Source organism: Notechis scutatus, chromosome 10, assembly GCF_049901735.1.
Source record: "Notechis scutatus isolate UNSWTSFEM ecotype Mainland chromosome 10, rNotScu1.2, whole genome shotgun sequence".
Classification (NCBI taxonomy): Eukaryota; Metazoa; Chordata; class Lepidosauria; order Squamata; family Elapidae; genus Notechis; species Notechis scutatus.
Genome location: NC_142018.1, coordinates 17275670 through 17296326, shown reverse-complemented (window position 1 = coordinate 17296326; position 20657 = coordinate 17275670). Strand labels below are relative to the sequence as shown.

At 42.0% G+C, this 20657-nt stretch overlaps 1 protein-coding gene across 2 annotated transcripts in view; it reads right to left on the bottom strand.

The window, feature by feature from the left end:
• THOC2 (THO complex subunit 2) overlaps positions 1-20637 on the bottom strand; it is a 54019-nt gene extending 33382 nt beyond the window's left edge. For both annotated transcript variants that reach the window (XM_087972145.1, XM_026674777.2), the window contains exons 1-12: positions 20431-20637; positions 13049-13092; positions 12774-12865; positions 7589-7640; positions 6759-6829; positions 6502-6623; positions 5795-5928; positions 5227-5393; positions 4185-4277; positions 2746-2901; positions 1238-1410; positions 431-626 (exon numbers count right to left, since the gene is read on the bottom strand). In XM_087972145.1, coding sequence (XP_087828271.1) covers positions 431-626; positions 1238-1410; positions 2746-2901; positions 4185-4277; positions 5227-5393; positions 5795-5928; positions 6502-6623; positions 6759-6829; positions 7589-7640; positions 12774-12865; positions 13049-13092; positions 20431-20519 — 1389 coding nt within the window. In that variant the 5' untranslated portion in view covers positions 20520-20637. The remainder of the gene's footprint in view (positions 1-430; positions 627-1237; positions 1411-2745; positions 2902-4184; positions 4278-5226; positions 5394-5794; positions 5929-6501; positions 6624-6758; positions 6830-7588; positions 7641-12773; positions 12866-13048; positions 13093-20430) is intronic.
• Positions 20638-20657: the final 20 nt, after the last annotated feature.

The window sequence follows — 20657 nt, the reverse complement described above, 5'->3', positions numbered from 1 at the left end:
TTTAAGGATACATCAGGCAAGGAAAGTCATAGCTGGAAGCTGACCTACTGTCAAGATGAAAGCTGTTGCAGCTATTTTCGTTTCTCAGCTTGCCAACAGACTGGGGGGAAGGAAAGAGGAAGTGGAATGTAGGCTCCAGATATCAAGAAGGCAAACTGTGGGAGCCAAGGACACTTCAGCAGGTGGCTAAAAAAACTCAGAAACACTTTCTCATAACAATACCATGATATTCCATTGGACAATGTGACCGGCACTAATAGGGAGAATTCTGTATTTTTAATTATATGGGATTGTGCGGGTGTTAGCTAGAGTTGGTTTGGCCTTAACCAGTGCTGAAATGATGTACTCAATGAAGTTTTGCCTAAAGAGATTGGACCGTCTCGACAGCGCTTGCTCAGTTCAGTCCGTCGGTCGGAACCGTGACACCTACCTCTTTCATAAAGGCTTTCCCAAGACGCAAAACTTTTGCGAAGAGAATGGGATCGTGGGAGAGATGCGGGCCGAGATAGCAAAGCATGTTGAACACTTCTTTCCTTAAGTCTTCAAAATGTTCTGCTGGCTTTGGGGCTCTCTTGTTTTGCAACGGGGGGATAGGGGCTCCTTTGGCACCTTTGAGGACGCCGACTCTGAAACGAGAAAGGGAAGTTCTTCAGACGATCCTTTGAAGGTAAGGTTTTGGGGAAGAGTTTCCCGAAAGCGTCGGACGGGGCAATAAGAGAACCCTTTCCTCAGGCAAAGGCTTGAGGCAGGGGTGTCAAACTCAAGGCCCGTGGGCAACATCCAGCCCACGGGATGCTTAGATCTGGACAGGGGTGGGGTTCTCCTGGTTCGGGCAAACCCCTTGTTCCGACAAACCGTCTTAAACAGAATCTGGCTCCAAAACATTTCGCTCCGATGAGCATTTGGGCCCGCCTGCCCCTGCTTTCCTGTGCTTTCCTGTCTTTTTGTTAGAGCACAGATGATATGCGCAACAAGAGTGGTTTGCCGCACTTTAGCTGTTTTCTTCAGCTGCAGTTGAAGGTAAGTTTTAGCTTTTTAAAATGCGGACGTGGCCCTCAATGCAATCGAGTTTGACACCCCTGGTTCGAGAGATTAAAAACTCTCCCATCACACTCTCAGCCACAAATTCTAAAGCCAAGGGAGTTTCAATCAAGGAAGCCTAAAATCACACCGTCCGTGAAGGTACGTCCGGTACGTCCTGTTTAGTCAATTTATCGGGCATGCAGACCCCACTCACCTTCGATAGAGAGGCTCAATCATCACGTGGAGAAGCTGGCAAAGAGCGAGAGCGATGGGTTTGTGTGAAGTGGCGTAAAATGGAGGCATCTGGTCCATAATGCTCTGCGCATGCTGCCAATCGCCGATTTTTAACATGGCTTCTAATAAACCCAGTTTCTGGTTATCTGGTGGCTGGAAAAAATAAAATAACCAAGCAAAGTAAATTTTTTTTTTTAAAGAGCGGAAGTTTAGTTTCTCCCGACTATTGGCAACTCTAAAACGACCATAGAAATATTTTTTTGTTTTCAAAAATACCTGCATATTAATTATATTCTTCAACATTACAGCTGAAGTGATCTGTTTTTAATATATATTTATATATTATATATTATATTATATATGTATGTATGTATAAAAACATACAGTTCCTGAAAGACAGGGAATCCTCACTTAACAGGCACAACTGAGCCAGAAATTTCTGTTGGTAAATGAGACACTTTGCCCCATTTTGCGACCTTTCTCGCCACTGTTGTTAAGTGAATCGCTGCAATTGGTTAGCCAGGAACACGGTCAATCAGTGCACTTAGCTTTCCCTGTTGACTTTGCTTGTCAGGAGGCCCCAAAAGGGAATCACACAACTCCAGGAAACACTGGAACCATCAAAGATATGAATCGGTCGCCAAGCATCTTGAATTTTGATCTTGTGACCGTGGGGATGCTACAAAGGTCGTAAGTGTGAAAAATGGTCATAAGTCCCTTTTTTCAGCACCGTTGTAACTTCGGCCCACTAAATGAATAAGTTGTAAGTAGCTGTATAGACTTTGGCAGCCTAGTATAAGAGATTGAGTCCAGCTCTGTCAGTACCAGAAATATCTTATATTCAGTTTGTGTGTCAACTCATAAAACATGCCTATGTCTGTTTTAGTAGTTGCCATAAAAAAGGGGGGGAGGAAGGAAATCTGGGAGAGCAGTGCAGCAAAGCAAAAGTCCATTCCAACTCTTATCTTTAAAAGATTGTAACTAAACTACCAGAGCTTGTGCCCGTGAATATATTTAATTGGAGAATGTGATTGATGACACCCAGCCCGTGAACGTGCTCAGTTGGAGAATCTGATTTATGCCACACCCAGGGGTGGGGAAACAGGGTCACAGGGGACTGTAAATGACATATGCCAGAATTGGCTTCATACAGGGCAGTGCCAGTATGTCGCCTCTAATGAATCCTTGGAAGTTTCTTGAAGTTTGGCTCGAGAATCATGATTTAATTAGGGCGATTGCTGGAATCCTGACATCGTGTTTCTGTGTGGGGCAAAAACAGAGAAGACTCCTTTCCCATCATCCACATCTTCTCTGCAAGTCAAAGCAAAAACTGATTCCCACCAGAACTATGGTTTAATCATGGCTTGTTAAAACAGTTGCCAGACTGCTCGATCGCGTATGAGGAAAATTCCAGCTATCCGTATATGCTTGATGATTAGCGCCTCCGATCGGATTTCACGGGAGGGAATCTACGCGGCTGCAACTCACCTTTTCCATTTTCTCCTCTTCCTTCTCCTTTTCTTTCTCTTTCTCTTCCGTCTTTTCGGAAGAGAGCACAACCATGGTAAGTTTCCTTACAATTTGCTTCGCCTCCCCGATTTCCCATTTGTGTTCTTCGAGGATAGTGTGGTCGGATGGCAGGAGCTAGAGAGGCAAAGCTGATTACCTTTCACATACTGATAAACATAATGGAACTCAACAGACGTTGAAACTCGTCAAATTTGGTACTCAATGCCTTTCGACATGAACATTTGGTCCCCATGCTCAGTTTGTTTGCTACTCAACGCACAAGCTAGAACTTTGTTCGTGTTGGCTGCCTTATGACTCTACATTATTCCTTATGGGGGAAAAAAAATCATTTCCTACTCATCATATTTGGTACCGAGTACTGAGGTACTACTTTATCTGGAATAATATAGATTTAGTGTTCTGACCAAGGCTTCCCCAACAGCACGAAGCCGACTCTTCATCCCAATAAAACCCCTTTTATTTTGTTTACAGTGAATTCCTCTCCAGCAAAGTCCCGGCCAACAGTCTTTCAAGAGATTTCACAATTACCGACCTTTATCAGGCTTGGAGAGTTGCCAGGCCCATATCTTTTCAGAGGCCACACTGTAGCAGACAATACTTGTGGTAAGAATGCAGGAACAGATTTTCACCTAAATTAACTAATTGTCTCCTGAAAAATCCCACTCCCCTTTCACTCCTCTTTTATTCCCTATGGGAGGGGCCATTCACCATCCATTTGTGGCTTTACTCCCGAGTTGACCCTTGTTCCTTAACTGTTCCCTTCTCCTGGCAGCTCTGTGCATGTGCACATTGGGAACAGGCTCTAGCTGTTCTTCTTCCCCGCTGATCTCCGACTCCGAAAGCAGCTGATAACTGTCAGACGGCCTTGGCCCCTTCTCTGCCTCCGAAGCAGAACACTCGTCCGAGCCTTCCCCAGACTCCAGGACTGGCCCTTGTTCCTCCCCAACCTCCTCACTGTCAGAGTCTGCTGCCAGCTCTGCTGGCTGCTGGCAGGCCACAACATTTAGATCCATCCTTCTCCAACCTTGGAGTGGCAAATGCAATGGAGAAGACCTCTCCCAATAAGTATCTATTTATTTATATTCATCTGATCTCTACAGCCCGTTCATCTCACCCAAATAACCGTCCAAATCCATACCGATAGTACCACTGTATCACCGCCAATCCTAATCAATATTCATTCACTATGTGCATATCACAGGAGATGTATTAAGCAGTAAAAGAAATGTTACGTTTTTCAGATTTCTTTCCTAAATATGAGAGGATTCTTTACTGAAACTGTAAATATGCCCATAAATCATGGATTAAGAGAAAAAAGCCCCCTCTTTGGGAGAGATTTATCTTCTGCGCTTAACGGAACATATATTTTGTTGTTAAATGCAAAATAAATAACTTACGTGCACATAAAGATCTTCCAGATCTATTAAGTTATGTTGCAAAAGAATTGCAGCGACTCTATACAAAGAAACTGGAGTCTCTCCATTTGGTTCCTGGAAAGAAATATATATGTATTTCTTTTAGGATAGTTTTAGGATAGTTATATTATTAAGATCACGACTATCGGCTTTCATTAATATTTTTTTTTAAAGCAGGGGTCACCAACCTTTTGGACCTCAGGGACCACCAAACTCATAATTTTAAATCCCGTGGACCAGAGACCCTGGGAAAATCCCCCCAAAAGTCTGCAGGTAAATTCTCCACCCCGTTTTCTTACTGATTGACTGTTCTTTATTTGGAATCGCAGGATACCATCTCCAGCTCTGTTTTCAGGGGGAGAGAGAGAGACTTTTGGCTTCATGCAAGGAAAGCAGCAGAAGCAGCAGAAGTCTTTCTTTCTCTTCCCTCAAACTCTGCCAGAAATGAGCCTCTTGGAGCAGGAGGCCTTGCAGGGTCCCAAAGACTCATTTCTGGCGGAGTTTGGGGGAGAGAAAGAAAGATGTTTGCTGCTTTCCTTGTGTGCAGCCAAAAGCAGAGGAAGAAAGGAGTGGAAAGAAGCAGCCCAGTGGCCAGGCCAGGCACGTGGGGCAAGTTCCTCCCCTCCGTCCTTTCCCCCCTCCCCTCACTACCTCGTGTTGTTCGCAATGCAAGTGACGCAAGACTTGTATTCCCATGGGCCATGTGGGCGGCACAGCCTTGTGTTCCTGGATTAATTACTTGGGGGCTGCTTTGGGGGTGACATTTCTCTGCGGACTACCAAAATTTTCTCGCGGACCACCAGTGGTCCCCAGCCCACTGCTTGGCAACCAATGTTTTAAAGGTTAAGTCAGGGGTCCCCAATTCCTGGGCCACTACTGGGTTGTGGCCTATTCAGAATTGGGCCAGGTGAATGGCTGGCCAGAGCTTAATTGAGGTCAGAAATCGACAACTATCTGCATTTCATAGTAAACAATAAATCACTGAGATAATGGGAGGATTTTAAGCCGTGAACTTCTGTGGTACCTGATAAAACTTGAATTTGAATCCAAGTATATGGCAGAGTGTTTGAGGTTCACACATATACATATACGACTCTATCAAAGGTACAAAAAATTCATCGTATTCTGGTCGACATTCATAGACTTCCAAGATAATATCCAACACTCGGTTAGGATCCAGGTTAAAACATCCTATTAAACAGAAGGGAGTTATAAAAACATTACTTTTGTTCAAGACAACTAAACAGACAAGCTTAAGAAAGTATGGTCCTCTATCTAACATTAATTTATCAAATATCCTCAATCGTCATTAATATCAGGAATATTTTTTTTTAACCTGGGAAACTGTAAAATATAGAGGAAAGTGTGAGCATGTAGACTTGGGAGACATGAACAGAGTAGAGTAGAATAAAACATAAAATAGAATAGAATATGAAATGGATTGGAATGGGACGGGATGGGATAGAATGTTCGAATATTGGAATGAAATGAAATGGAATAGAATAGAAAACTCAAAATATAGTAAATCTAAAATATACAGTAATATAGAGAAAACTACAACTAGAGAATTTGTCTCAGAAAACATGACTTACCTATTAAAGATTTAATATTTTCTAGGATCAATTCACTAGTGATATTTCCAGATAAATCTTGTCCCAGTTCAGCAATCAGTTTTGCATAGCCTTCATTCTCTTCTCTTAATAAATTAAATTTCTGTTGCTTATAACTACAATTCAACAAATGAACAAAGAAAACATGAAAGAAAAGTAGAAGTTGTAATAAACTGGTAATTTTCTGCCTTATTGGCTTAATGAATTTATAGGGGCTCCCTTCTCAAAAAAATGTCACTCTGGGCAAGTCACTATAAACAATAACTCTTTAAAAAAAAATAATTGTGATTTTAAAAGAATATTTGAAAAAAGCACAAGGCATAAGAGAGGATATGGGAGGTAGGTGGGAGTTGGGGGGTGATTTTTTTATTTATTTTTCCCCCAGGTTTTGTTCTATTGTACCTTATTAATTTATTTCATTTTTTTTGTTAGTTTTATTGTTTTTTTAAAATTTAAATATGGTTTTACATTCTGTAAGTCGCCTCGAGTCACCATGGGCGAATAGGTGACAATGTAAATTCAATAAATAAATAAAATAAATCAAAGTTAATTGAAATAAGGGGGTTATCTGAAAACTCAGGGATCCTCTGAGACCCACCCCCCGAGACTGATGACACAGCCAGGTCTTGCGGGATTTCAGGAACGTTAAAAGAGATGGGAGTTTTGCAAAACGTCAACGACATACTTACAAAAGTTTTGTCTTTATTTTCACAGATTTCTGATTAAACTGCTGGGACTGCTTGATAAGCCCTAATGATTCCAGAGTTTCTGGGTCCAGGCGCTCTTTCAATATAGTATCGGAAACCAGGTTCTGTAAAGAAAGGGAACATGGGTTTTACCTACAACTGGATCTGATGTTATGTTATCTTTCCATAAGGACGAACCCCTTTCTGGGGTTTTCTTTCTCCTTAAATTGAGTTTTAAAAGCAAATAAAGAGTAACTCACCAAGCAAGCCAACACCAACTGCATGAACTGGTCTCTTTTGTTCTTTTCTTCTAAACAACTGGTTTCGATATCTACAAAACCAACCAACGGCATCCGATTGTTAAGGGCTCGTCTTTATCACGAAACTCGCAGGCTAATTCAGCGGTATCCAACCTTGGTGAAATTTATGACCTGTGAATTTCGAATCCCAGAATTCCCCGGCCAGCCGTTGGTGCCTGGGACTACCTTATAAGGCTGTGTTGTGGAATTTACATACTGGACTGACCATTTTGGTGATTAAAAATTATACATAATACATGCATACATAAAATTGGAGTGGTGCGGTGGCCTCTCACGTCACAATCAGGAGGCTGTGAGGAAGATATTTCTCTCTCTGGACACACAGAGAATATATCTGCTGAACAAAACTCCATATTGGCAACAGGGAGGGCATCCGGCCATTAAAACACTCTGCTAGCTCCATTCAGTTGCCCAGACTCCACCCCGCTAGGGATTATGGGGTCGTTATAAGATGGCGATGACATGCATATATAAAATTAGTTAGCATGATGAATATGGAAAATTATCCATTGGCTACTGAGCGCTCACTGGGATCCTATATATTTTTTCTTCCTAAATATGCGTGTGCTTCTTCAGCCTTCATTATATCCTCTGTCAAGGGCTAAAATTTCTTTTTTGCAATCCTCAGCCTTTATGATGACAATGATACTTTTGAGCAAACCCTTTAACAAATGGCCTTTCAAAACGAATCACTCAGGTCTTTCCTCTCGATTCTTCCTTGAAACTGTTAAAAGAATCTACACTGAGAAAATGAAAGGAAGGAGGCCTACCTAATATGCAGAATACATCAGCCAGAATGGAAGGCATATCATCCCGAAATTCCTGTTAAAATAAATTATTAGGTGAGAAACAATTTAAAAAAAAAAAAAAACTTCGATCGGGGCCTGCAGTTAAGGTCAACATATAATCCCAGGGCTGCAAGGGACCTTGGAAGCTGTTGTGGCCCACCAGCGGCCAGCGAAGCTGGTGGCAGATTCAGACAGCGAGGAGGTTGGGGAGGAACATGGGCCAGTCCTGGAGTCTGGGGAAGGCTCTTACAAGGGCTCTGCGTCAGAGGCAGAGATGGGGCCAGGGCCATCCAACAGTTATCAGCTGCCTTTGGAGTCGGACATCGGTGGGGAAGAAGAACAGCTGGAGCCTGTTCCCAGTGTGCACATGTGCAGAGCTACCAGGAGAAGGGAACAATTAAGGAACAAGGGTCAATTCGGGAATAAAGGCCCAGGTGGATGGTGAATTGCCCCTCCCAGAGGAAATAAAGAGAAGCGAAAGGAGAATGGGGTTTGCAGGAGACAATTAGTTCAATTCATTAGGGTGAAAATCCGTTCCTGACTTCTTGCCAAGTATTCTCTGCTACAGTGTGGTGTTTGAAAGATATCAGCCTGGCAGCTCTCCAAGCCTGATAAAGTTCTATAGTTGTGCAATCTCTTGAAAGATTGTTTGCCGGGATTTTGCTGGAGAGGAATTCCCTTTAACCTAAATAAAAGGGGTTTTATCAGGACGAGGAGTCGACTTTGTGCTTTTGGGAAGCCCAGAACAGAGGTCTTCTAGTCCAACCCGTCCTGCTCAAGGCAGGAGAGCTTATACTTTCCTGGTCAAACGGTTGTCCAATTTCTACAGGTAGTCCTCGACTTACAACAGTTCGTTTAGTGACCGTTCCAAGTTACTACGGCACTAAAAAAAAGGGATTTATGGCCGTTTTTCACAGAACCATTGCAGCATTCCCCACGGTGACATGATCAAAATTCAGGCGCTTGGCAACTGACTCATAGTTATGATGGTGGCAGTGTCCTGGGATCACGTGATCCCCTTTTACGACTTCCTGACAAGCAAAGACGATGGGGGAACCACCCCTTTACTAACCAAACAACCTGCCAGGATTCCAGCGATCACCCTAATTAAATCATGAGCTTTGAGCCAAACTTCTGTGATGACCTGGCACAAAGGCAACACAGTCAAATAAGCAATAAGAGTCCCTTTATTATCTCCAACTTTGCCCCCAGTGTCCAGGTTACCTTCGGCTGAAAAAAAAAACTCTCCCAGGAACAGCCTTTGACTGTAGAAAATTCAGTCCAAAACAAGGTACACACAAACTGTAACTTAAAGTCCAAACAAACCAAACTGAAGTAATCAGCTTGACAGGGCAGGAGAAGGAATTTCAGACCTGAAAGCACGGCAAAACTCACATAGTTGGGAAGACGCTAAGAACTCAGATAAGCCACGACGATACAAGATAAAGTCATGTTTGTTCCCAACAGCTTGCTGTACAGTTTGCCTTTTTTAAATGCATTGTGTTCTCAGCTGCAGCTAATGAAGGGAATCAAGGCCCCTTCCTCCCCCATAAGCCATGCAACCCACGTTGCCCTCTTTTCCTTTCCTCCCTGCGTGCCCTAGGATGAAGAGGGGGTGGACCTGGGCCTTCCTCTGAACTCCCTCTCCCTTGCTCTACCTCTCCCCTGCTCTGCCCAGCCGGACTTTGCCCTTCCCCAGTTTCCTCCACAGCCAGTTTGTTGCGGGCAAAAGCTCCAGTAGGTGAGCTACAATCTTTTTCAAGCTAAGGTTGGAATGTGCTTCTAAGTTCATTTGCCGTATGCTTCTCCAGTCTTCCCCCCGCCTGCCCTTTCTTATGGCAACTTGGAAACAAGCAGAGGGATGTTTTACAAGTGGACACGACCTCTGTGATTCACTGAACAACGGTGGCAAGAAAGGTCGTAAAACAGGGCAAAATTCACTAAACCAATGTCTCCCTTGACAACGGAAATTTGGGGTGCAAGTTGCAGTCGTAAGGTCCGAGGACTTAACCTGGACGTTGGCAAATGGCCATTCTACAATGGCTTACAAACCATTCCAGCACATGAACTGATTTAAGAGTTTTAAGAGTGACCTGCTGCTCCAGGAAACACCAACCCCACAAAGTCAATAAAATGCCCTTTAACCTTTAAGCCAAACCTATTAAATTTAGGGCACGACGCTGGTTGAATTAAAAAAACTTGACTTCAGTGGTCAAACGGGAGATGATCGCGTCTTGAACTACCGCTTGCTAAAATCAGGAGCCCTTCAACGTGTTCTTGAGTAGGGCTGATTTTCCAACTGCTCTGATTTGGAGCCTAAGAGCAGCAGCTGCGTCATTCAAGGGCAGATTTTGAAGCGTTAATCATAAGTCACACAGCGGCTTTCCAAGTCCCCAAAGCTGAAACAATATAATGTCAAAATGGACATGAATCAGTAACAGGTTCTAAGGCTTGAAATTAATAGGTCAACCATCCAGTCTTCTCCCTCGCAGCTTTTCGCTCCAGCCGTCTTGAAAGAAGAATGACCAAAGAACTTCCTTTTTTTTTTTTCCAGTGTTCGCTTTTCTTCTCGGCTTTTAAAATGGACTTTGGCACCGTAAGGTTTTTTTCCCCTCGTAGTTTGCTTGCCACCAAAGCTAAAGCACCCTTATAGGGTTAGGATGTTGTTCTTAAAATATGGGAAAACTTGCAAAGGCAGGAAGTCCTTGACTTACGTCCACAATGGAGCCTAGAATTTAGGTGGCTCAGTGAGAAATTGGTCCAAGGAGTTTTGCCCTCTTCTTTTTTACGATTTTTCTTGCTGCACTGATTTCAAGAGTCTTCAAACTTGGCAAGTTTAAGACTGGTGAACTTCAACTCCCAGAATTCCTGAGCTAACATGACTGGAGGAGGAATTCTGGGAGTTGAAGTCCACAAGTCTCAAAGCTGTCAAGTTTGAAGACCCCTAGAATAGAGAAAAAGAGGTAGAATAAAGAGAGTTAGGCAGAAAGGGGGGGGACAGAGAGAGATGTAGAGAGAGAGGGAGGATAGATAGATTGATAGTCTTCAAACTTGGGAATTTAAGACTGGTGGACTTCAACTCCCAGAATTCCTGAGCTAACATGACTGGAGGAGGAATTCTGGGAGTTGAAGTCCACAAGTCTTAAAGCTGTCAAGTTTGAAGATCACTGGAATAGAGAAAGAGAAGTAGAATAGATAAAGAGAGTTAGATAAAAGGGGAGGCAGAGAGAGAGAGAGAGGGAGGATAGATAAATAGATAGATAGATAGATAGATAGATAGATAGATAGATAGATAGATAGATAGATAGGGTCTTTAAACTTGGCAAGTGTAAGACTTGTGGACTTCAACTCCCAGAATTCCTGAGCTAACATGACTGGAGGAGGAATTCTGGGAGTTGAAGTCCACGAGTCTTAAAGCTGTCCAAGTTTGAAGACCCCTGGGTTAAGTGAATCATTGCCATTGTTAAATGAATCATACGGTTGTTAAGTGAATCTGGCTTGCCCATTGCTGGTCAGGTCACCAAAGATAATCCAGGACACTGCAACCTTCTGTCAACCCTGAAGCAAACCTGGCTGAGGCCATCTTGGAGGTTTCATGGATGCCACGAAGTAAAGGGGGAGAAAGGGAAGACAGGGCAAATTTAGATAGCTCGGCTTTGCCGTCAAAATAAAACAATTCTTGTGGGAACCAAGGTCTTTCCAACAAGTGGCTGAGGAGGAGTGGAATAACCAAGCAACCTGCTAGCCCCATCGTTGGACAATGTGACTGATGACCTGAGGGGAAGGGGGAAACTTTCTTTAATTAGATGAAAACCGCAGGAACTTTCAGAGCCGGTTTTCACCCACTAGGCCAATATCATGTATCCAATAAATTGTTCTTTGGGGAATCTGCCTGCCTCCGAGTTCTGCTTTCGATGGGTGCAACCACTTGGAACACCGACACCGTCATCAATAGGAACCGGTTGTCAAGCATCCAAATGGAAATGACCATAAGTGGTCATAAGCGTGAAAAATGGTTGTAAGTCACCTTTTTCAGCATTCTAACTTTCAATGGTCGCTAAACTGTTAAGTCGAAGATTATCTGTAGATTCAGGCTGCAGCTCATCAGAATTTCCAACCAATGTGATCAGCATTCATCCTGGCTGGGAGAATTTGGGGAGGTGACAATTCCCACTTATCTATTTAGTGTATGGCGGTGTTACATTAGCCAGGAGGCTACAATACTAATGCAGAGTAGCAGTTTGGTTGCCTAAGAGTGATAGCTCTGTTTTGGTTCATGCTTGGGTGCTTCCCAAGGTGTCGCCAGAGGAGGTCAAGCTACCTCCACTCCAGAAAGAAAGCAGAGTGGGTTTCCTGCCACATTATCTGGGATCCTTTTCCTCCACCAAAGCCACCTCACAAATACGTTTTGCAATCGGGAAGGTGAAGCACCAGCAGAGTTCTTCTAACTGTCCACACGAAGTGCCGGTTGTCTCCCCCCAACGAAGTGGTACCTATTTATCTCCTCGCGTGGAACATGTTTTTGAATTGCTAGATGGGCGGAAGCTGAGGCAAAAGATGGGAGCTCATCCCGCCACGCTGTGCTAGGACTCGAACTGCTGGAGCAAAGACCATCTCTGGCGTCATGAAGCCACTGATCCACCACGCCTACAATTCCCACTAAATTGGAGTGTAAGAGCTGTGGTGGTGCAACAGTTAAGAGTGCAGTACTGCAGGCTACTCCTGCCTGCAATTTGGCAGTTCGAATCTCACCACGCTCAAGGTTGACTCAGCCTTCCATCCTTCCTGGGTTGGTAAAATGAGGACCCAGATTGTTGGAGGCAATAAGCTGACTCTGTAAACCGCTTAGAGAGAGCTGTAAAACATTATGAAGTGGTATATAAGTCTAAGTGCTATTGTTATGAGGAGCCCTGGTGGTGCAGTAGTTAGAATGTAGTATTGCAGGTTGACTCTGCTCACTGCCAGGAGTTCGATCCTGACCAGCTCAAGGTTGACTCAGCCTTCCATCCTTCCGAGGTGGGTAAAATGAGGACCCAGATTGTTAAAGGCAATAGGCTGACTCTGTAAACCGCTTAGAGAGGGCTGTAAAGCACTATGAAGCGGTATATAAGTTTAAGTGCAATTGCTATTGCTAAAGACAGTTGCTTCAGTACAAAATAATACTTACTATAATATCATTAAGAACATTTGATGCTTGGTCATGCTTTAGATTTCCTTTGACAACGTGATACGCAAGCTCATAGAGAGCCTGTTGGACACCTGGAAGACAAGACAAAGAGGGACTGACTAATGTAATATATTCAAAGGAATATTAATGAGACATATTTTAAGACAGCATCGTATTTCATCAATGTAAGTTATTTCTAATTATTATGTTATGGAACAATATATAACTGTCAGATTTTTTAGTTTGACCTCAGTTATGAAAACCCCAAGGCTCACCTCTAAAAGTTGCATTTTCCGAAAGAGCGCGGCACAGCTGCAAGCTGAAAGGGAATGAACATTGTTTAGCATCCAGAATCGATGAAGGATTTGCCTAGTGAAATCTATTCTCGTGGCTATTCATAATATTTTAATGTTCAATCAAACACTGGGGACAAATCAAAAGGAAAACAATGAGGTCAATTTCCTGCAATAGGATGCCATTAACCAGCTACCTGTTTGTGGCTGATTAAATGTCATAGTACGCTAGGCCATTGCATTATTATGGTCTGTAAGTCATTCAAACACCTACCTTTGTAATAAATACATTCAGACCCAGGAAATGTTTAAAAGAAAATAGAACTGTACCTATTGTTACACACAACTGGAATGTTTACTCTTTAATATACATTATGAATATTATGAAAAGATGACATAAAGCTTTAATGCTAATGGACAATTTAGGTTAATTTTAAGTACTATAGCAGAATGAGAGACTCTGGATATGTGCTGGAGATACTTTTTTAGATGCCATCAAAACCTGATTTCGTTTTTAAGTGAATGCAACTTTTGTGGAGTTTCTTTTTTTTAATTACAACTTTGCCAGCAAGAAAACCCTCCTGATTACAGAACGTTATAAAAACCTAAACACTGGGAGAATTGCTAAATTTTAGATTTAAGCTTTAATGATTACATTTTAAGTTACATTTTCATATTGGACCTTTTGATTCGGATGTACTTTTAAAAGCCTTTTTTTATTCAAATGGTACATCTGTGTACTTAGATGCTTTGAAGGCTGAACCATGTTTCTTTCAAGTAGTACACCTCAAATTTGAACTCATGGGTCCAAACTGATATTCAGAAATTAACACTTCACTACACAGTCAAAGGTCTAATTATGAAGAACCATGGATTCTTTTCTAAATTTTGAAACTCAGGCAGTTTCTCACAGATTCTAAGAATCTACTAGCAGTGTCTAAGCAAATTACATCTTAAAGACAAATTCACCCTGTTTTTAAGTTTTACATCAAGTGATTTTGTGTTTAAGCAGCATTTCTAGATGGACTAAGCATTTTTCTGTTAACAGAAAGCGATCTTTAGATCCCTTTTCCTACAAACCAAAATAAAATCTTACCTTTTCCTACAAACTAAAATAAAATCAACATCTGTCTGGGTTTTGTACTGTAATACGTACTAAAAAAAGGGTATTAAAACTGACCCTCATGTAAACTTATGGAGGAACTGCTATTAATCATAGCCTGTCACGACTTATGGCAATATTCACAGCTGTCATCTAAGCCAGGCAAACAGCTGTTCTATTAATTGACAGATCAGTTAGCAAAGAGGGTGGATGGAAAAAAAATGAGGGCGTTTGAAACATCTGATAGACAAGTGGAGCCTGACCGAAGTTGTTTTGAAGTTTTGCTATTGTTAATGTGACGCAAACAACAAAAGATCCACCCCTAATGTCTACGAGATGAATACAATGATTGAACACAAAAAGGCCGCTGATTTCACAGGTAGTCCTCGACTTACAATGACAATCGAGCCCAAAATTTATGTTGTTAACTGAGACAGTTGATTTTTGCCCTATACAGTAGAATCTCTGGTCACAAACGCTTCTGACCATGACCAAATTGGGTTCCGACCAAAAAAATCACAATTTTTCCCCCCTGTGGCCGATTTCTCCTTCCACACCATTTTTTTTTGTAAGCGCCAAATTTCCAAAATTAGGTTCGGGTCATGACCAAATTGGGTTGCGACCAAAGTTATGGAACGAATTATGTTCATGAACAGATGTTCTACTGTATGTATATGTGTACACACACACACACACACACACATATGTATACACACACACGTACGGTATTCAGCTTTGTTCAGGTATTTTCCCACGTCATTATAGTTGTGCTTTTAAAGTTGTAGCAACGTTTTGGCAGAATCTCATCTGCCATCATCAGGCTTCTGTATTGTGTTCGTCTCTGTGTGTGTGTGTGTATACATATATACACACATACATTTTGAGAGCAGGCATCAGAATTTCAATTTTAATGTGTGCCAAGGTGTTCGCAGAAAAAAGTGACAATAAAGGTTATCTTGTCTCATCGATTTTATCTTTTCTTAACAACTTTCTTGCCATAGTTCTTAAGTGAATCACTGCACCATTAAGTGAACTTGGGATCCCCATTGGGGTCCTAAGTGTGAAAACAGATATGTCACTTTTTTTCCAGTGCCACCGTATCTTTGAACCGTCATTCAATGGGCTGTTGTAAGCTGAGGACCATCTATATTGAAGTGAAAAAAGAGTTCACAATTGTGTATTCCTCTTGGCTGTTAGTTCACACTGTGGGGCTGTTGGACCTGGGACTTTCAAATGATAGGATCCTTTATGTTTATCAATATTATGCCTTCCATTTCCATTTCCCAACTTCCATCTACTAGTTCTTCTCTACTGTCTTCCCTTCTCTCCAGATAACTGAAATGTACAAGAACAGCACACAAGGAAGGACAAGTGCCTTCATTTCAAAACTGCCTCGGCAACTGATGAACTCTGTTAAGTTTGTGAGATGATTTTAAAAAAAAGATCCAGAAAAAAACAGTAAAGGATTTCTTGTATTTGCGACGATATGAACTGATTCAGCATTCTTCCAACCTGGCAACTTTAAAAGGTGTGGATTTCAATGCCCAGAATTCCTCAACCAGCATCCCTCGACTTTTGGGAGCTGAAATCCACACATCTTTTAAAAGTTGCCAAGTTTGAGAAAACAAAGGATTAGATGATATAAGCAAAGTAATCTTGGGGATAATATACACCCTTGAGATTACCGGCCTGTAAAGTGGAGGTTATATGCACTATATATGACTTATTTCATTAGTGTCAAATCTTTTAGGAACCTAATACCTTACTCATGATGGAATGGGTTTAATTTTGCTCTTAGTTCTCTTTGAAGATTATACACTTGGATTCTAAGTTTTCCTCTAAGGAGGACCTACTTAAAATATCAGAATTAAGGGCTATATTTAAAAAAAAAAACAGGACCAATTCTTCACTAAATATTTTTAATATTTCTAATGACCGCGTGAAAAGGAGTATATATTTGCCATCCCTGGTCTGGTTATGCTAAAGAGAAGGCCGTTTTTTAAAAAAATGAATATATTTGGGCAACTCTTTTAAAGCCTTTTATTAATTCAAAATGAGGAGAAATCAGATAACCTAGTCAGGCCTAAAATTACATGGCTCATCTTAATTACTGGGCTTTAGATTAAGAAAACCCCAGTTCTTAGCAAACATTTAACTATGTTTCCCAAACTGTCACTCTGGATTTCCGCAGGTTATTTTAATTTTTCAAAGGAAGTGCAGCAATATTGAACATCTGTTGTATACCTCACAAATTACTAGCCTAATATCACTATGCTTCCTTCAAAAATGTAAAACGTTCCATGGTGTCTTGAAGAATTCATGGTTCTGTTACATCCTGGAGTTCCCGAGCTGTGCTGTTACACCTCAGAGAAACTGTACCACCACCAGGAAGAAACCAAGCCTGCCGTGAACTGAGAAAATTTTGAAACCTCTCTTATTAATTCTTCTACCCAGGGATTGTAAATAATTGCAGCATGTTCCTTACTGGAATTATACTCGTCAGTTTAAAATGCAATTTTCCAGCATTAATCTGCATTAGCTGCACTGAATCTGGATGCCAACACTCTGCATCTTAACTTCCGTATCAGTCACAATATTCTTTTCCGCAAATGAACGTGTTTTAAAGTGGGCGCACGCTGGATCTTAAATTGGCACCCCAAGTTAAGAGGACAAATAACATAGCACGCCTGGAGGGTTGATAATAAGGGGCACTTGGGGAATACCAACTGTTGTGTTTGTGCACAGATAAGTTACATAAACAAGCCAATGTTCCCTTATCCAGCTCAACCCTATTTAGAAATGTTCTCCTGCAGAAATATGTGCGTATTAAAACAGTTTCCACAGCTGTACTTTCTGGTCTAAACCTTGTCACATAAAATTAAATGTTCTTGTAAATTCAGAGGGATCAGAAATATAACCAAGTGGCAAGTCAGTGACCCAGTCCATGTTTTTAAAGCAACTAACCAAAGATTGCTCAAGAACAACACTGTTACTAGAAAATACACCAGGATTTGCCCTCTGTTTACATGTATGCTTGATGTTTTCTAATCCACATGTACTTTTGATGCCTCCCTTTGGAAAAAAAAAAAGACCGTATTATTTAATGCATCTTTCCATCTGGGAAATCACTGTTAACATTACAGTAGGAGTGTAAAGAAGCCGGACTTATTGTGATTTGAAGACATTAGTGTTCATTGCTTCATTATTCATACTAGTTTCTTCCATACCAATAAAAGCTGCTAAAATAACCCAAACGGTTACCAATGGCATGTTAGTGTTACGTACAAACTATAGTTACTTTGAATTGTTCTTGACTAACATGTACATTTTGGGATCTGTAAAAGGAAAATATTACAGAACTTCTGATTTGCCTATCGATCAACTGTAGGGAGACATAATGAAGAGGAAAAGCAAAAGAGAGTGTTCAAATTTACTTGTTTGTTTGAACTCTTAATTTCTTAAGCTTTGTGTGAGATGCAGTACAACTGATGTGTTCTCAGAGGATTTTCTTGGCAGGTGGAATTAAACTGTGGGATTCATTATCTCAGAAAATGAGACAGCTAACTTTTCTTGTTTGCAAGTGGAAATGGAAAAAAAAGTTCCATTATTCTGAATTTGACAAATAGTCTATCAATGTATATAACACTACATTTTGATTCTATTTTGGGATTCTACCAGGAATATACCTGTATTCATCTGGTATGTTTTTCCAAAGTTACTGTATGTTTCCTATGAACAGTGAAAGGCGGTTTAAAGATATTGCAGTTAAATAGAAACTAGCTGGGATTTGAGCACATTAGCAGTCGCTAGTTGTGACTCCTAATGTGCTCAGCTGAAGAGCAATGCTCTGCATGACAATAGCATATAGTAAAATAAATTAAAATAGATACGTGGACAAAGTCTCCATACTATATAAAGAATGCAAGTTTTACAGGACAATATTGCACACCAGAAACAGTCCCCACTGGCCTTTGTAAGAACATTTTGGATTTAAAAAAAATACCCTTTACTGATGTTCTTGTCCCCAGTTCATGACCTTGATTTAAGGGATTTAACAGAAAGAGTTGGAAGGGACCTTGGGTCTTCTAGTCCAGCCCCTTCCTCAAACAGGAAACCCTATACCATATTTCAATGAAATGGTTGTCCAATCCCTTCTCGGAAACCTCCAGTGTTGGAGCACCCAGCTGATTTTGTTCACTGATAAGTTAACACACACACACAGTCCATTAGTCTTGAAATCTATGAATCACATTAAGAGAATGAGACAAAGCATCCCTGAAAAGATTTAAAGGGAGATAAAGAATAGGAGGGAAATCCTATATTAGCCCTTCATTTTCTTAAGAAGGTTTCAATACATTGCTTTCCTTTCTCTTTTTTTCCCATGTACGAAAAAGAAGGAACCTTGGAAAAGGTACAAAGAAGTGGAAGTCAAAATTGGACAGGAGAATCAGAATCAGAATAGAGCCGGAAGGGACCTTGGAGGTCATCAAGTCCAGCCCCCTGCTCAAGCAGGAGCTCCTATAACCAATTCAGACAAGTGACTGTCTAGTCTCTTCTTGAAAAACCTCCAGTGATGGAGCACCTACAACTTCGGGTGACAAGCTATTCCACTGGTTAATTAACCGAACAAAAGAGTTGGAAGGGACCTTGGAGGTCTTCTAGCCCAACCCCCTGCTCAAGCAGGAGACAAATAACCATTTCAGATAGATGGCTGACCAGTCTCTTCTTATAAACCTCCAGTGATGAAGCACCCACAACTTCTGGTGGTAAGCCGTTCCACTGGTTCATTGTCCTCCCTGTTAGGCAATTTCTCCTGAATTCCAGGTTGCTTCTCTCCTTGATTAATTTCCATCCATTGCTTCTTTTTCTTGCCTTCTGATGCTTTGGAAAACATCAGCCTCTCCAATATTGGATTACTGCTTTATCATGTCCCCCCAAGTCCTTATTTTCTGTAGACTAGCCAAACCCAAATGCTGAAATGCCATTAGGCTAAGAAGAAGCCCAAGTGACAGATATTTGAGAAGCCCTGGAAAAAGGAGATAGAGATATAAAGATAGAGAGACAGATAAATGAGAGAGAGAGAGAGAGAAAGTGGAGAGATATATAGATAATTATGTATGTATGTATGTATGTATGTATGTATCTCTCTCTCTCTCTCTCTCTCTCTGTGTGTGTGTGTATAGATATATAAATGAGAAAGATAGATAGATGAGAGATATAGATAGATGGATGAGAGAGAAAGATAGATATAGATAGATAGGAGCAAGAGAAATAGAGATAGATGAGAGAGAAAGATAGATAGATGAGAGATATAGATAGATGGATGAGAGAAAGATAGATATAGATAGATAACAGCAAGAGACAGAGATAGATGATGGCAGATGAGATTCTGCTGAAACATTGCTACAACTTTAAAAACACAACTATAATGTGGGAAAATACCCAAAGCTGAATGCCATACATATACATACATACATACATATATGTGTGTGTGTGTGTATAGATGGATGAGAGAAAGATATAGCTAGATAAGAGCGAGAGAGATAGAGATGAGAGAAAGATAGATGAGAGATATATAGATAGATAACAGCAATATATATGTATGTATGTATGTATGTATGTATGTATGTATGTATGTATGTATGTATATAGAGATATAGAGATAGATGAGAGAAAGATAGATGAGATAGATGAATGAGAGAGATAAAGATATATAGATAAGTGCGAGAGTGAGAGAGAGAGAGAGAGACAGACAGACAGACAGAGGTAGATAGATGGGATCTAAAAAGGGAGAGATAGAGATAGATGTGTGTGAGACAGAGAGAGAGAGAAAGCTATGGGATGCTCAGTGGGGCTGGGGGAGGGGGTTGGTGGGGAGGGGGAGAGAAAGGAAAGGGGAGGGGCAGTTGGGGGGACGATTCCAGGGCTTGGGAAAAGGATGGAAGGGAGCTTCTGGGACTGCCCAGCCTGGACTGTCTTCCCGGCGGGCCGTGGGGACTCTCAGAATTCCTGCCCCATTACAGCCAAGGGCAAGGCGGCCTGAGGATCCTGGGGGTTGTAGTCCAAGCGGCCGGGAAGGCGCCCGCTGGAAGGGGGGAGAGGAGGCGGCTTCGAGCCCGGGGCTTGAAAGCGGGGAGGGGCGTGGCAATGAAGGGGGGAGGGGGCTCAGCTCGACCGGACGGACGGGCGGCCTAGGCGGGCAGGGGATCGCCTGGAGGCCCGCCCACCCATTACGCTCCCCCCTCCTCCTTTCCGAACTCACAACTCGCTCTTGCCGGATTTCTCCCAGTTGCGGATCCATTCGGCCGGGAGCGCCGCCGCCACGGAGGTCGCCATCATCGCCGCCGCCATCTTCTTCCCCGTGTGGCGCGGAGAAGAGCCCGGATGCGAGAACGACGACGGGCCCTGCGAGGTCAGAGGGGACGGCGGAGAACGGCCGCGCGAGGCATGCCGGGAAGGCGAGCCCCGCAGCGCGCCGGAAGAGAGAAT